Below are 15,301 nucleotides of genomic sequence, written 5' to 3' on the forward strand. Positions count from 1 at the left end.
CGTGCTATTTATCTTCTAGGATTTCACATAAAACGGTCAGTGCCAGAAACAAAACCATGTCATTTTATTTATTGTATGTATCGATAAATTCTCAGATTCCTTCTATTATGTCTAAACTGTTTGCGGAGTGCGCGTGTTGTTACAGGGCACTAGGCTAATACCTTTATATGCACATTTCCGTAAAGTTTACTTAATGTACGTATACCAGTTGATTTTAAGCATGACATGCACGTTGCTATGCATGAAGATGACGATCCGTTACACATACTTAAATTAAAGGGACCGATCCTTCAAAAAATCCCCCTGTCTATTAGATATTTAGAGTTGTATTAGTGAAGAAGTTTGTGGTAAACGCCTCTACAGATTTTTCATAAGCTTTTACTTTCATACTCAAAAGATCTTTTAGTTTTGTGGACGCTTTCAGAACTGAAGTTCTTACACTCCCGCTTTCATTTGTACGACCATTTCCGCGCTTTAGCTTCTAGTTCTCTTATTTGTACTACCATTTCCGCGCTTTAGCTTCTAGTTCACTCATTTGCACTACCATTTCCGCGTTTTAGCTTCTAGTTCTCTTATTTGTACTACCATTTCCGCGCTTTAGCTTCTAGTTCACTCATTTGTACTACCACTTCCGCGCTTTAGCTTCTAGTTCTCTTATTTGTACTACAATTTCCGCGCTTTAGCTTCTAGTTCACTCATTTGTACTACCATTTCCGCGCTTTAGCTTCTAGTTCACTCATTTGTACTACCATTTCCGCTTTAGCTTCAGCGCTGTCTACTTTTTTCAGTTTTCGTTTCCACTTTTGCTTCATAGGATTTAAGTTTTCCCCTTTTGGCTTCACAGGCCTTTCTTTCGTCAACTCTTTAAAAAGCTGGTAGTCGTATTTCCACTGCTGCCGCATTAATTTTTTATTTTTGTCGGCATTTTAGGAGTTATCATTCTTACATTCCTGCTCCATACGCTTTTACGGAAGCTTCTAGTTTGGCTCTGCTAGTTTTGTGGACTTCTTTGGAGTTTTCATGCTTCAGCTTCGTAAGCTTTGATTTCTTTCACCTTCTACAGTTTTCTGTCTTTGACATCTGTCTCAGTTCTCTTTTTTCGACTTCTGCTTCAAAAACGTCTACCTGTGGAAATGAGGTTCTTAATGCGTCTTGGCAGGATTAAAGTATAAAAGTTTGAAAAAAGCATTTGACCGTTTAAGCCTTTAGACAAAAATTGATTTAAAATGTTTTCCTTGCACCTAAGAAATTTTTTAATACTATCGGCTAAGAAATATACCAAGAAATGTGTTTAGTGCATGTAATGATCTCTCGCTATTATAAAAAATAAAGTAACCTGAAATACCATCCCTTTACGGGATGACTGTAAATGTCATTTTGAGTGTAAGGGCTTGGTGATTTACAACATTTAATATTCTTTGTAAAACAAATGTTGTTTTACCGGTGCATTCCTATAAAATAATCAAGTGCCTATCACTGTCAGTATCTTCTCAATTAGGCCATATTTCAAGAGCGTAATGAGTCGATTAAACTTAGAACTACATTTGTAAATAAAAAATAAATTTAATGAAAAAATAATCAGAACTGTTCTTCAGTTCAGCAAGTACGTAGGGCTTGAGTACAAAACATTCAGTACGTATGAAGAAGTGTTTGTTTTAATAGGGTGTGTGTTTATGTAATGTTTTGTTTCAATATATGATAGATAAAACTTTAAATGAATAAACGCCAGAGTGAAAATGCAAAATTTAGTGTTTACGAGTTAAACAAAATTTGGTCTTATGTTTTTAACTTTGTTCATCAAATGGTGTCCATTCATATCCAACACGGCTGCTGATAAGTTCCTTTTGAAAAATCGATAATCTTGTAGTTTGGATTGTTGTCATCTATAAATTGATGTAAACTGGGACCATTAATCATGTTTTCAATTTAACTGAATTATTTTTTCCCCGAAAAAACAAATCGCAAAACAACAAGAGTTTGCAATAATATATTCGTGTGTGTTAATTCTGATAATTTACAATCAAAATACTATTAAAATCACAAGGCGTCTAGCTGTTTAAACATTGTTACATTGTTATAGTAATTTTATCAGACAATATTTTGCACGGACGCATGTTTTTTTTTTTTGTTTTTGTTTTTTTTTTTTTATATACAGTACTTTTGTCATTTTGAAATAATTTGCAATATGTAAACAGTTAACAGTAAAGCAAATACGTAATCTTAAAAAATATTCGCAAGAAAAACTGATTGTTTTTAATTGTCTTATTTACGCAGACTTATTTACATGTACCTTTTTAAATATCTCTATTTTTACTGCTATGTTTCTGTCTATAAACAATTTTAAAAAATGCGTTCAACTGTTGAACAATTCGGAAATTTAAAAAAAAACTACGAGTTTTCCCGAGTTTTCCCGAGTTTTCCCGAGTTTTCATTTTAAAAGTAACAGTGCTTGTATAAAAAGCATAAAGGGTAAGTGAATTCATAAACAAAATGTGTTTATTAATTTTACACAGTTACCCGGAGACAATGATTGGTGGCAAAGTCGTCTTGACAAGGGAGGTTGTAGGTCACTGTCTGCAGATATTGATACCAGTTCCCGCCAAAACCCCATGGTGAGCATAGGGATTAAACTTTGAAGGCTCGGGGGGTGGGGGCTTCTCAACGTGCCATCTACTGCAGACCGTCTTCGATTCGAAACAAATGATCCATCTGAGGGCCTCTCCCATTGACCGACGAAAAACTCAATGCACTTATGACCTTAGTCCTAGTTAAGTGGATGCCAGTTGACTTTCCGACGTGTGCGAGCACCGAAGGGTTGAAGAAGAACTATCAGAAAAAAATGTGTACGCCATTGGTAACCTATACTTGAGTGGACGACTGATGGTGATAGAGGGAGCATAGTGCAAGAGGAAGAAGACGCTGCAATTCCAAAAACTCGCCCGGTTCTTTAGCGTGCAAAGTACAAAGCACCCATGCACGGGACTCTTACCCTATTGTTAGCAATTTTTAGTTGGGAGAGCGATGGCTCGAATAAACGACGCCTGGTTTCGTAGCCAAACAGTGTATAACCACTGGACCACGGCGTCCGTTCTTACTTTATTTTATCAGAAAATAATCTGTTGTTCCATAAATACATGAAGAGAGTCAATAAAAACGTCACTCATGCAAAGCCTAGCGGTCGAAAATAGAACGTGCACTTGGAATGACGTCATTTGAGCCATAAAACTCCGTTACATGCCAATACCGCCATGGCTAACATGTGATACGATGACAAAGCAATTATATCATACGATTTTTCCGTGATTTCCTACATCGAAATCGATGAAGATATAATTTTCCCAATCCAATACAGAATCCATTATTGCTCCACATATTGACTTACTGAAAGTGTCGTTCACCTTGACGCCATTGCTTAATCAATTTCTTGTATTAGAAATTGTGCCAGTAAGAGTAACACAATAATCAGTGCCATCCATATTTATTTATACCAGGGAAACTTGACTGTACACGAGCCACTTAAAGGAGAAGGAATACATAAACATTTGTAATATGACTAACCACGCAGGCAGCCATTTTAGTGTTTATACCGTCATTTACACACTGCTGAATTATTTATTTAGCAAAACCCCTTCTTATCAAATTGACCAGTGTCTGTAGTTTAGTTGTGGAGCATGATATTTTTGTTCTAGCTGAAAAATACATAGATCATTTAAGGGAATACAATTTGAATACATATGTACAGGTAAAAAAAATAAGGTCCGCCATTTTGTTTTATAATGCCATGGATACAATATGGTACCGTTTTTGTCAAATATTGAAAATTTCATTCTAAAGCCGTTGTTATTTTTTTTTTAATCTTTCACTATTGAAGAAGACCTTGCAGGTTACATCCAAACTGCTAATTGTCAAAAATTAAACAATTTGTTTAAAAAATGTTTTTTTAACCCATAAATCACATACCATAAATCATACTTTTTATCGTAGCATGAAATTCCCAATTAAATTTAAATCGAAAACTAAGTATAGTAAAATACCCGTGTAATTGCCACTCAAAAAATCTTTGGTCACTTCACAAGACCTTTCAGTAAATTAGTATCCTGAAATTTAATTGATGATTTATTACCACACTAGCTAATCATCCTTAAATTAAGTAGTATATCATGGTTGTAAAAGTATTTATTTCTTAAAATCGTTTCGAGGCCCACATTCATTCAGTTTAAAGGTACTCATCTATCTCCACTTGAGTATGAGAAGTCAGCAAGAGGCCAAGGTCTTATGGACCTTTCTCAGAATGTATCATCTTCATTGGTCAATTTTCAATTTCTGCTCAGAGACGACAAGTCAATGCTGGTCCTCAAGCTTAGTTTTAGAACCTAAACCCTGTTCTCCACACAAATTTATATTTAGAAGATAGACCATTTTAGGTCACAACAATTTTATAATCGTCTTAGCTGAATTTGTTTTATCGACTGCAAGATGCATCTTAAGTTCCTATGGGTTGACGGTCTGAAACGAGTCGTTGTAAGAAAAATGGAAAAAATGCGATGTTTCTCGCTACAGACCTGGAGCGGTCTTCTGCGCATGTCAGGAAATGATTATCAACCGGAGCGCACAGCAAAAATATTATTATTATTATTATATTATACCACATTTATATAGCACTCTTTTCGTGCACTAGTACACGTTCAAAAGTTCTTTACAGAATAAATTGCAAACATACAAACAAATTAGCATTCAACACAAAAAAAATGCATTTCACATACGTACATGTGTATTTAAAATTATTTAAGTGACCCTAGGATAAATTACTGTTCTATGCTGTGTTATGAAAAGAAAAAGAAATACCTTGGTCACACGAAATGTTGTACAAAGAAGTGGATTTCAGCAGACTTTTGAAAGCAGCCAGCGAGTGAGCTTCCCTGATATTGTCGGGAAGGGAGTTCCAAATCTTGGGAGCAGTGAACGAAGCTGCGATTGCCATACATCACGGTTTTAGTTTTTGGCATAACCAGTGAGAGTGTGTCTTGTGATCTTAGGTTTCTGACCGGTTTATACACTTCTATCATATATAGGCAGGGACTGATTGTGTAAAGCCTTAAAGGTGTGGGTCAGAACATTGCACTGCACCATTATTTCACTGGCAACCAACGGAGCTCCTTCAGAACCGGTGTTACATGCTTACAACGGGGTGTCTTTGTGATAACGCGAGCTGCCGTGTTCTGGACATGTTGTAACTTGTTGAGTATGTTGTTTGGAATACCACATTACAAGGCATTACAGTAGTCTAACCGTGAAGTCACCAGGCTGTTGACAAGGGTCTTTATGGCATCACTGGTAAGATACCTTCTGATGTGACCTATTCTGAGTAGTTGAGCATATCAAGCCCGGCACACAGAGTTGACTTGTTGTTCCATATCCATACTGTTGTCAAATACTATACCAAAATTCCTAATACAATTTGTGGATTTAATCACAGAGTCACTGGCCTTCACCGAGACGTCATCAATGTACTTAGAGTTATGCTTTGATGTAAATAACATTACCTCCGTTTTATCAGCATTAAGCTTCAGCATATTAAATGCACCCACGAGACAATTTCGGGCAGACAACGTCCAACCGCCAATACAGCATCTCCTAAATAATAGGGCAACATACTAACAATGTATATAGCGTATCATTCATGGAGACATAATGAAGCTTGAAAATTTCTGGAAATCTACAAATGCTAATATCTATATTTTAAAGATTTAATTTGGTTTTATTTTTAAATTGGTAAGGAAAAATATAATGAAACATTTTATCATATTAAAGGGAGGTAATTAATAAACAAATGAAATGCATGGCACTTATCAAGTTATGTAGTACTAAAAACTTGTTTTTGAATTAAGCACCAGAAAAAGTTAATTCTACTGTTGGTCAAAGCAGAGCTGCACTTCATAATTATAAACCTAATGTTTTCCAACCATAGTAATGCTGCATTTACTTATATATATATATATATATATATATATATATATATACCATTAAGTTATATAACTTGTGCCTGGGTTTGCATTTTACAAGTCTACAATTGTTAATAGCTATACCAATCATCTTATTTTTAACATAATTTCATTTTTAAATTAGTGGGAAAACTAATACAAAAACACATGTATTGTACTTTTTCTTATAAAAGGGAAGTAATTTCACGAACAAAAAAAAAAAGAAAGGAAAGTTAACTTGGGTGCCTGTGACCTTGACTTTTGCACATGACAATGTCTTGTTATGGTGAATATTTATGCCAAGTTATTTGAATATACAACAATGCATAAAAAAAAGTTACAGACCAGACAAAAAATACAAAAATGTCCAAAGGTGACCTTGACCTTGGAGCTAGGGGTCTTGGCCTTGCATGTGATAAATTAACTCATTATTGGGAACATTTGTGACAAGTAATTTTAAAATCCCTTGATAAATGGCAGAGTTATGGGCCAGACAAGAAACTGACCATGTTAACCTATGACTTCTGAGTGTGACCTCGACCTTGGAGCTAGGGATCTGGGTCATGCGCATGGCACGTTGTCTCATTATGGTGAACATTTATGCCAAGTTATTTCAAAATCCTTTCATGTATGGCAGAGTTATGGACCGGACACTAAGTGTGACGGACGGAAGGACGGACAGACGCAGCCTATTTCTATGTCCCCCTATTTATTCTTCGAAAAGGACGGGCGGCAATTATAATGATAATACTAAAAATAACATAAAAATGATAATAATGTTGATGGTGGTGGTGTTTTCGAAGGGATGACAATGACATCGAGCCGGCCACTTAGACACTGTGGTTGTTGTATCTGCCGCTTATCCTGGGAATCCAGTCTGAAAATTTCTTTTTAAAAAATCTAACTTCAAACTGACAATAATATCAGAAACTCGATGAATACCAGTCAATACTAATTAGTGCAAATTTAGTGGGATCTTAAATGTATATATATTAGGACAAAGCACGAATTATCAACGACATCCCAAATTTTTCGTTCTGAACAGTAAGTGCCTGCCCTTTCTCAAATTTTGTTTATTCTCTGTTAAACATGATTGTCACAGATATAATGTTTATCAGTAAATCAATTTTTCAAATTTAATTACAAAATCTAAAATCAATTTATCAACTTCACATTTTAATTGAGTGATATGGTGGTCTAGGAAGTAGCGTGAATTAATTATAAGTTCGATAAAAATAATCGATTGGTATAACGTTATGTGCGCTGACCTATAAATTAGCTTATTGCATACCTGAAACACGACCCCAGATCACTGCCGGCCGCGCCTACCGACGTATTGTCAGGTTTGTCATTGTTTGGCTAGGGAGTTTAAAGACATTTAGATTTTGTTGCACAATTCAAATACAATGTATGGTTATCTAACGCTTTATTAAATGCTCTTTCAGTAAGAATTATTCATGTTTACACAAGTGATCTACAGATTGAATAATATGTAATCAAATCTGTAAGACGATCCTTTGGAAGCGGAGAACGCAACGACTTGGTTTGAATCTGTTCACTAGAGGTACTGAATGGTCAACACCTTTCACGTACGCCCCTTCCCCCATCCCCGCTTTAAACGGAATTCTATTGTAGTAATTCACCGATAACATCTTACAAACAACACAACACCTACAGCTGTCAGATAAGACAGGTTATACTGTATGTAAAATCCTCTTTAATATTTCTTACTTGCATTAATATCCTGAAACCGGTTAAACCTATTTACATAAATGAATTAGGTAAAAGGATTTAAAACGTAAAATTAATCTTTAGCCTGCTGGCCTTTGCGACCAGTGCAGACCAAGATCAACCTGCACATCCGTGCAGTCTGATCATGGTCTGCACTGTTCGCTATTCAGTCAGTAAATTTTCAGTGAACACCCCTTTGCATGATAAGTGGTACTGCCCTAACTGAATGATGGACCAGTCCATTTTAGAAATTTAGCAGGCTAAGGGTTAACTTTTGTTTAATTGTAGTGTTGTTATTGTTGCTATTGGAGGGAGCTTTTACTTCCCGTTCACTAAAAAAAACTGAGTTTGGAGATCGCGTGCCTTTCTTTTCAGTTCACAAACATATCTAATATTAATCAATTAAATTTACTTTTACCATTAAATCTCTATTAAATCTTTAATAATATCGTGCTATATTTTCAGCGGCAGATCAAGCGAGTTTAATCTAATTTTATCACGGTGTTTCCTCTATAGAAGAAAAGAGAACGGGTTTTTCAAAGATGGCTAAACCTTAAAAGACATCTTAATTCATACAAACTATTTGACAGACGATAACTTAACCCTTTTGAAAAGATTCTTTGATCCGAGGTAGCAAATTTTTATCAGTTTTGTCAAATGGATATAAATCAATAAAACGAACGAGTCTTATCTCAAATCCTGAAGTGGCATGTTATTCAAAAACAAACTTAAGAAATATATATTTATATATATCCTATGCCCTATAAGTCCATATTGTTAACAGTGCAGTGCTTACGGGTCGCTTGAACAAAAAGATAAAGGGAACTTAATTTCTATTAAAGATTCACCGACACGTATGTCAAATGAACAAAGAACTTTTTTTTTTTCGACGTGGGAAATAGTACACCTAAAACCAATGATCCCCTCACAGACTTTAAGGGCTTGAAACTTAAGACACCATTTTACATTTTTTACACGGTATCTCGTTTCTTAGTTTCAAATGTTTGCTTTTTACTTAGTTCTCGGCCTATTTCGAAGAGTGAATATTCTATACAAATAGCAAAGATATTCAAAATCAAATATGTTGAATAGTTTAACTAATTTGTGAATGCCGTATTGGCCAATTAACTCTTAGCGTGTTCGAAATAATTCTTCTCCGTCATCAAAGTGTGACATAGACCTAGTTTGCTTATAAAACTAAGAACAATCACTGTAATTTGTATTCTGCTGAAATGAAATAATGTTCTCTTCTTTACAGGAGTTCCTTTTAACCCATACTCTGCTAAATTTCTATAATGAACTTGTCCAGCTTTCAATTTGGACAGTACTATGAACTATTTAAAGCGGTACTTAACAAAAGGATACTGACTGAATAGCGAACAGTGCAGATCATGATTAGACTGCACAGATGTGCAGGCTGGTAATGATCTACACTGGTCGTAAAGGCAGTATAAGTCGTGCCCAGCATGATAAGGGCTGACAATTCTACATGCTGTTTGTCGGAGGGTCAGAATTGTTTGTTTCACTTACTCCAGTTATTTTATGACGGATTTCTTCCTTATTATGCGAAAGTCAAAATATATTTCTTAGAATGGCGGTTGGAATATTATAAATTCTAGCGATATTTTCAGAAAATGCTTTTCATAATATTCCAAAAATTTATCATGCTTGAACATTTGGAGAAAAAATGTGTAATTAAGATATTATTATATTATCATATACTTGTTTTATGGTGGTGAAACTAATTTGAAATGTTTATAATGGCCTATGTATCCAACAATAAATAGATTCACTACATTTGTGTGAATGTATTTTTCAAAATTTTGTGGACAAATGTCTGAAATTAACAACTTAAAAATACCTAAATGTCCTTTTGATCATAAGTTTATCGTAATACCTAAGAAACTAAAGGATTGCCTGTTGTGGTATTACCACTCTTTAAATGTCCAATACTAAGGAAAGTGAACATTTTAATTTCTTTTAAAAAGCACAGAAACTATTTCATTTTATTGGAAAATGAAAGTTGGTATGTAGAAATTCGAAATAAATCGCAGTATATGTACAATTATTTTTCTATGAAGTATGAAGAAAGTTAAAAAGACCTGGGGGGTCACTCTGTCGATTCATTAAAATTTCAACATAATACACATACATTTCTTTGAGTTCCAAAGACCTTCTGTAAATTTTGACCTGCCAATCTTCATTATTTAGTGTCTTGCAGAAGTCTATGCACTGGCTATGAAAAAAACTGCCAACTCACTTTCCCTTAGCAATGGACCTTTAAGTTCTTATAAAAATAAATAAAAACCTATTACGTAATATGTTATTCAAACAGTTGAGTTTGTATATTTTAAGGTTTTGGACCCATAATGACAATCCGCAAAGGACGTATTCTACTTATATTATGTCGGCGATTCGTTTTTTTTTTTTACAGAAAGCATTGTATACGTTGAGATATCTTTGCCTCCGAAGAATGCCTACGAGAGTTCGTAATCAAACAGAAATTGCCGAGTTTAATTTCGGGTCCACTACATTAAAGTAATGACAGTCGTAATGACACTCGGCAATTTCCGTGTAATTACGTGTTTAGATGATTCGGCATTCTTCGGACGTACATATATGACTTTCCGTAAATTCTAGTGAATGCCCAATTCGCAAGTGGAGAAAACGGAATTTGGCGATTGTGATTCCAGGTCCACTACCTTAATTCACGGGTCCACTATCTTAATTCACGGGTTCACTACCTTAATTCTCATATTTTATTCCAATTACAGGGACGCTGTAATACATAATAATATACACATAACCCCCGTGTGACCTTTCATGGTTTAATTATTCTTCATATTAATTTGATTCATTAACAATTCATCATTCATAAAATGATAAAATCACCTGGACCTCAGTCATAACAGAATAACAGATTAAGTATTCTGTACATTATTGTCAGACATTTTTCCGTAGAAAATATATCTTGGCCTAAAAGATAAAAAGTAATATTTGTCTAAAACTGACGAAATATTTAAACATTTTTTATTAAAACAAGGAAGTATTTAAAATACAAGTTCAGACAGCTCTTGTTCAACATTTTTTGAGGATCGGTTAGATTAAAAAACCGAGCAAATATTTTAAGAATAATAAAAAACTTAACAACTGTCGGAGTTTTTTAAAATATGATTTAAAGACAGTTGGGTACCTATGTTCTATACTTTCACAAGATAAATAGAGAAAATAAAATCTTAGATAAAGCTAGAAAAACTTTAAATACGCACAGAAATTGGTTTAATTACCATTGAAATTGAACTTTGAAAAGTATGTTTTCTTATCTGTTAAATAACAATTATACCGGTATTTTGTAAAAATAAACTAGATCAAATTAACTTTTACAAACGAGTATACCATTTACAGTTACTGATATACATTTGAATATATATCGTAAATTTCAACGACAATTTTTAACCATATATACGGTAAATACTCTTTTTTTTTTAAATTCACTTTACAATATGTCATCTATCCAGAAATGCGCGGCCTCGTCGGCTTAAATCAAATGCAAACTGTTTAATGCTGAATTTCTTAACACATGATAAATTCCACAAGAAAAATAACACGTAAAACATAAAACACTATCATACACAAGTTTCTCGTGCCGCTAGAGTTAGTCCCCTTTCTTTCTTTTTTGCCGCCAGAGATGCTTCTAGGGGCGGCAACTTCATAAGTGCTGCAAGAGGTTGTCTCCCGCCCATAACCACATTATTCTGACCACGACGAGGAAGTGTCAAGTCACTTGGGAAGTCACGTGCTTGTGCTGATGATTTTAACCGACTGCTTGGGTCATATCCGCGGAATCCTCCTTCCTGAACATGCGACGCCTGTGCGACGCCACTTTTTGACGTCACATAGGTTTGCGGTCCTTGTGTTGGATTGAGGTTTAAATCAATGTTTTTGTTTTGTGAATTCACAATAATTTTCTCCGAATGAGGTCTGTTTTCTGCTTGCTTTTTCATCAAGTTTTTCTCGGTCTTTTGCCTAGCAAGAATCACAGACTCGGATGTAGGTCTTACCTGGGACATGTGCGACTGTGTAGGTGCCATGTAGCGTCTATGGAGACGGCGCGTGCGCGTGCTTGGCCGGATATCCGGGCGTTCTATAGGTCTCGAAGTCACTGGTTCCGGGTTCTTTGGTCTGGCATATGCAAGATTAGAATTATTTCGTTTCAGTGGAATCTGAGAAGTTGGAGATATGTTATCCGGTCTTTCTGATCTTACTGTACCAGTACCATTGCTTGTCATAGTGTCCGTTCGCATTAAATGAGGCTCGCCTGGTACTGTCACTGTTTGGTAATGGCTATTGTTATGACTTTGCTCCTGTCTTGTGTGCGAATTGCTAGGACGTTTTTGCACGTGCTGAACATGAGTTTGAACTGGCGAATTCCGAGGTACTTGATTGTTTGTAAAACTAGACATGTGAGAGCCACGTGTATTGTTGACATTTGAATTTGGTGCTATCGTCAGCACCTCAGTGACGTCTTCGCGTGTATCCATTGAAATAGCACTAGAATCAACACTATTAGTTTCAACAGTTTGTTGCTGGGGAATAAAATTAGAATCGCAGAATGCTTTGGCTCTCTTACTTTCACGTTTTGGTTGTCTTGTACTGGCAAATCTGTCATACATCAGGTTATTAGCACCACCTCGTGTTAATTCCTCTTTAGTTGGAGGGATATTTTCAGGTTCAGTAGCCACGTCAGCTTCCATCATCACTATTTTTCGTTCTGATTTAGGTACAGACGCACGTCCAAGCCTACTTTTCGGCCTTGCTGACTTTGACGGCCTCTGTGGTTGAGGTTCAACGACTCCATTATCCCCTTGAACATCCCCACGATCAGTTTCGTCTCTTTTTTTAAACTGGTGCCTCCGTACATAACTAGACTTTGGTCTTATACTTAAATCCCTGGTATCAAAATTAGAAGTCACATTTTCATCATTAATTCCATCATTCATGTCATTATGAAAACCGAAAGAAGTGCGAGCTCTGTGTCGCCTAAAGCCCCTTATTTCCCGACCTTCATTTTCATCAGTTTTATTTTCTTGCATATTTGTAAAATTTTGAATAGCGTTATGACGTGAATTAATAACTTCAGTATCCTGAATATTCACTGTATTCAGGCTGTCTCCTGAATCGGAACTAGAATCAGTTAAGGTGTCACTGTCACAAATAACCTTCTCCTCCTTAATTTGATCGTACTCTCTAAGCAATTCAGTGTCGTCTGCAACCGATTCTGTTGTATTATCCGTAAGTTTATCCTGGTCCCGTAACAATCTAAGTATCTGATCTGCCTTTGATTGTTTAAAGTTCTGATTGATCTGTGACAGAAGTTGCGTTACGTCATGTCCCGATGTAAGCTCACTATGACTGACTGCATGGTGCCTTTCCAAACCTAGTTCCGCCATAATCACCCGTCCTTGGTCCAAAGGTCCTGTAATAGAGGCGAATTGGCATACCTTAATTTATTTTCTTTATTCTTTCTTCGCATGTAATTTTGAAAAAATCATTGATACTTCTCTCCTACAATGTCCTATCAATAAAGAATTTAAAGCTATTTTAAAAAGAAGGTAACACGATCGCATTCTATTCGGGCATAACAACGTAGTCAGGTAATGTTTCTATTATCTTTATACCTCTTACCGTCTACGAGATCGTAATTCACTTCTGTTGGAAAGTGTTCAAAATCATTTATAAACAGATATCCTTAACAAACTGATTTCTCACTCTTTAAATGTCCTTGTTTCTTCTCTATTAAAGAAAAAAGCTGTTATGAAAATTACTTGGTTTTCCCATTATAGTTAAAGTGGCAATGTTTCGTGTCAGGGTTTTGTATGTCGATAATACGGGCTTATTGAACACTGATCGGCGAACAATGGCCGGATCATTTTATCAAAATTTACGACAATAGAAATAATTAACTATGGTGCAAAAAGTATTTGTATGAACCACAAAGTCATTTGAATGTACACCGTGGTAAATCTTAATCGTTCGAACAAATTATAAGCCACTGTAGTCAATAAGTGGCACTTTATGCGTGGATTTAAGAGACGTTTTAACGCTAGAAGAGCAGAAAAACACCATAGGCATTTTATTTCAAAAGCGCGACGTATTAAAAAAAACAACAATAGTTACCGCATTTTCAGTCCTAGTTTGTTTAAAATTAATATCCGGTGCGCTATCGTGAATCACTTTTGTAGTATGAAAATCCAAAAGTTTTGCAAACAAATTTAACCATGAGCTACTTACCTGATAACAACTTTTTAGCTCATTTCCTCTGTTATGGAGTGGTCAGTTATTTCCAAATAAGTTTGATATCGGCGGGAATAAATACTTATGTCAACAGCACTGATCAGTCCAAGCAAGAACGTATCAGCTCGTAGTCAAGGTGCTATTTGAAAAGGCAACATGTAACGAATTACTTTATTGACACTGGATAAATAGAAAAGACAAAGGGCACGGACATTCAAACCGCGACCAAAAACAATCGATTTGCTCCAGTTTAACAAATCAATAGTTCCGCTTATGAACAAATATAACGATATTTCCATTATCAAGATCCGAAAATGTTACTTTGTTCTTTATTTTTTGAGAATTATTTTTTTCCATTTAATTATTAAAAGTAATCTTGTCACACCATATGACACTCGTGGATTAATAACAAAAAAATTCTCTTCCAGTATTAATAAAGGTAAAATGTTCAGTGAAAACGTGTTTTATTCATAGTCACGACAGCGTACAACAACCCTGACATGGAAAAATTAAAATAGTTGATGGACGCATAGAGATAACTGGGCTCTAGATTGATTACTTGCTATTTATATCGGAGGTGATCGATATTCTATCACCATAGTGTACTGATTCTAATGCACTACCGATGGTTGGTCAATATATACATTATGTTTGTACAAAAAAATATGCGCGTGCTATATGTAATTTCTATCCTCCACGCCACACAAAAGGAATACTATTACTTTAAGGTAATGGACCCGTCATCTGATGTTGTAAAAACTTGCGGTCTGATCCATTTGCTTATTTGTTTGTATTTGTAAAATTGTTATATATTCTTGTAAATATTGAATGAGCAATAAAATATGTTTAAACTAAACAAAACTAGACCCGTAATGACAAACAGCTATTTCCATGTGATTTTGTATTCTCATATTCTATTTCGGCATCCTCCGATGTGATTTTGTATTCTCATATTCTATTTCGACATCCTTCGGTCATGAACATATTTTTCAATAAGAACCGAACAATGCCGAAACTGCATATGGAGAATACGTAATCAAACGGAAAATGCCGATCCACCACCTTAAATGCAGATGCAATGACATTCAGGGATATAAATGATGCTACCTTAAAATGCAGATGCAATGACATTCAGGGATATAAATGACTCCACCTTAAAATACAGATGCAATGACATTCAGGGATATAAATGATGCCACCTTTAAATGCAGATGCAATGACATTCAGGGATATAAATGATGCCACCTTAAAATACAGATGCAATGACATTCAGGGATATAAATGATGCCACTTAC

General features: G+C 35.2%; 1 protein-coding gene across 5 annotated transcripts; it reads right to left on the reverse strand.

Moving 5' to 3' along the window:
• Positions 1 to 10,526: 10,526 nt before the first annotated feature.
• LOC123532707 (uncharacterized) lies at positions 10,527 to 14,514 on the reverse strand. 5 transcript variants are annotated; one of them, XM_045314265.2, is made up of 2 exons: positions 14,004 to 14,514; positions 10,527 to 13,188 (listed from the first exon to the last, which is right to left on the reverse strand). In XM_045314265.2, exon 2 carries the CDS (start codon positions 13,160 to 13,162, stop codon positions 11,339 to 11,341), a length of 1,824 nt encoding a protein of 607 aa, XP_045170200.1. In that variant the 5' UTR covers positions 13,163 to 13,188; positions 14,004 to 14,514; the 3' UTR covers positions 10,527 to 11,338. The 5 variants fall into 5 exon arrangements, with proteins under 5 accessions (XP_045170200.1, XP_045170224.1, XP_045170192.1 ...); XM_045314289.2 differs by lacking the exon at positions 14,004 to 14,514 and adding an exon at positions 13,890 to 13,926; XM_045314257.2 differs by lacking the exon at positions 14,004 to 14,514 and adding an exon at positions 13,538 to 13,565.
• Positions 14,515 to 15,301: the final 787 nt, after the last annotated feature.

The sequence above is a fragment of the Mercenaria mercenaria genome, chromosome 1, assembly GCF_021730395.1.
Source record: "Mercenaria mercenaria strain notata chromosome 1, MADL_Memer_1, whole genome shotgun sequence".
Lineage (NCBI taxonomy): Eukaryota > Metazoa > Mollusca > Bivalvia > Venerida > Veneridae > Mercenaria > Mercenaria mercenaria.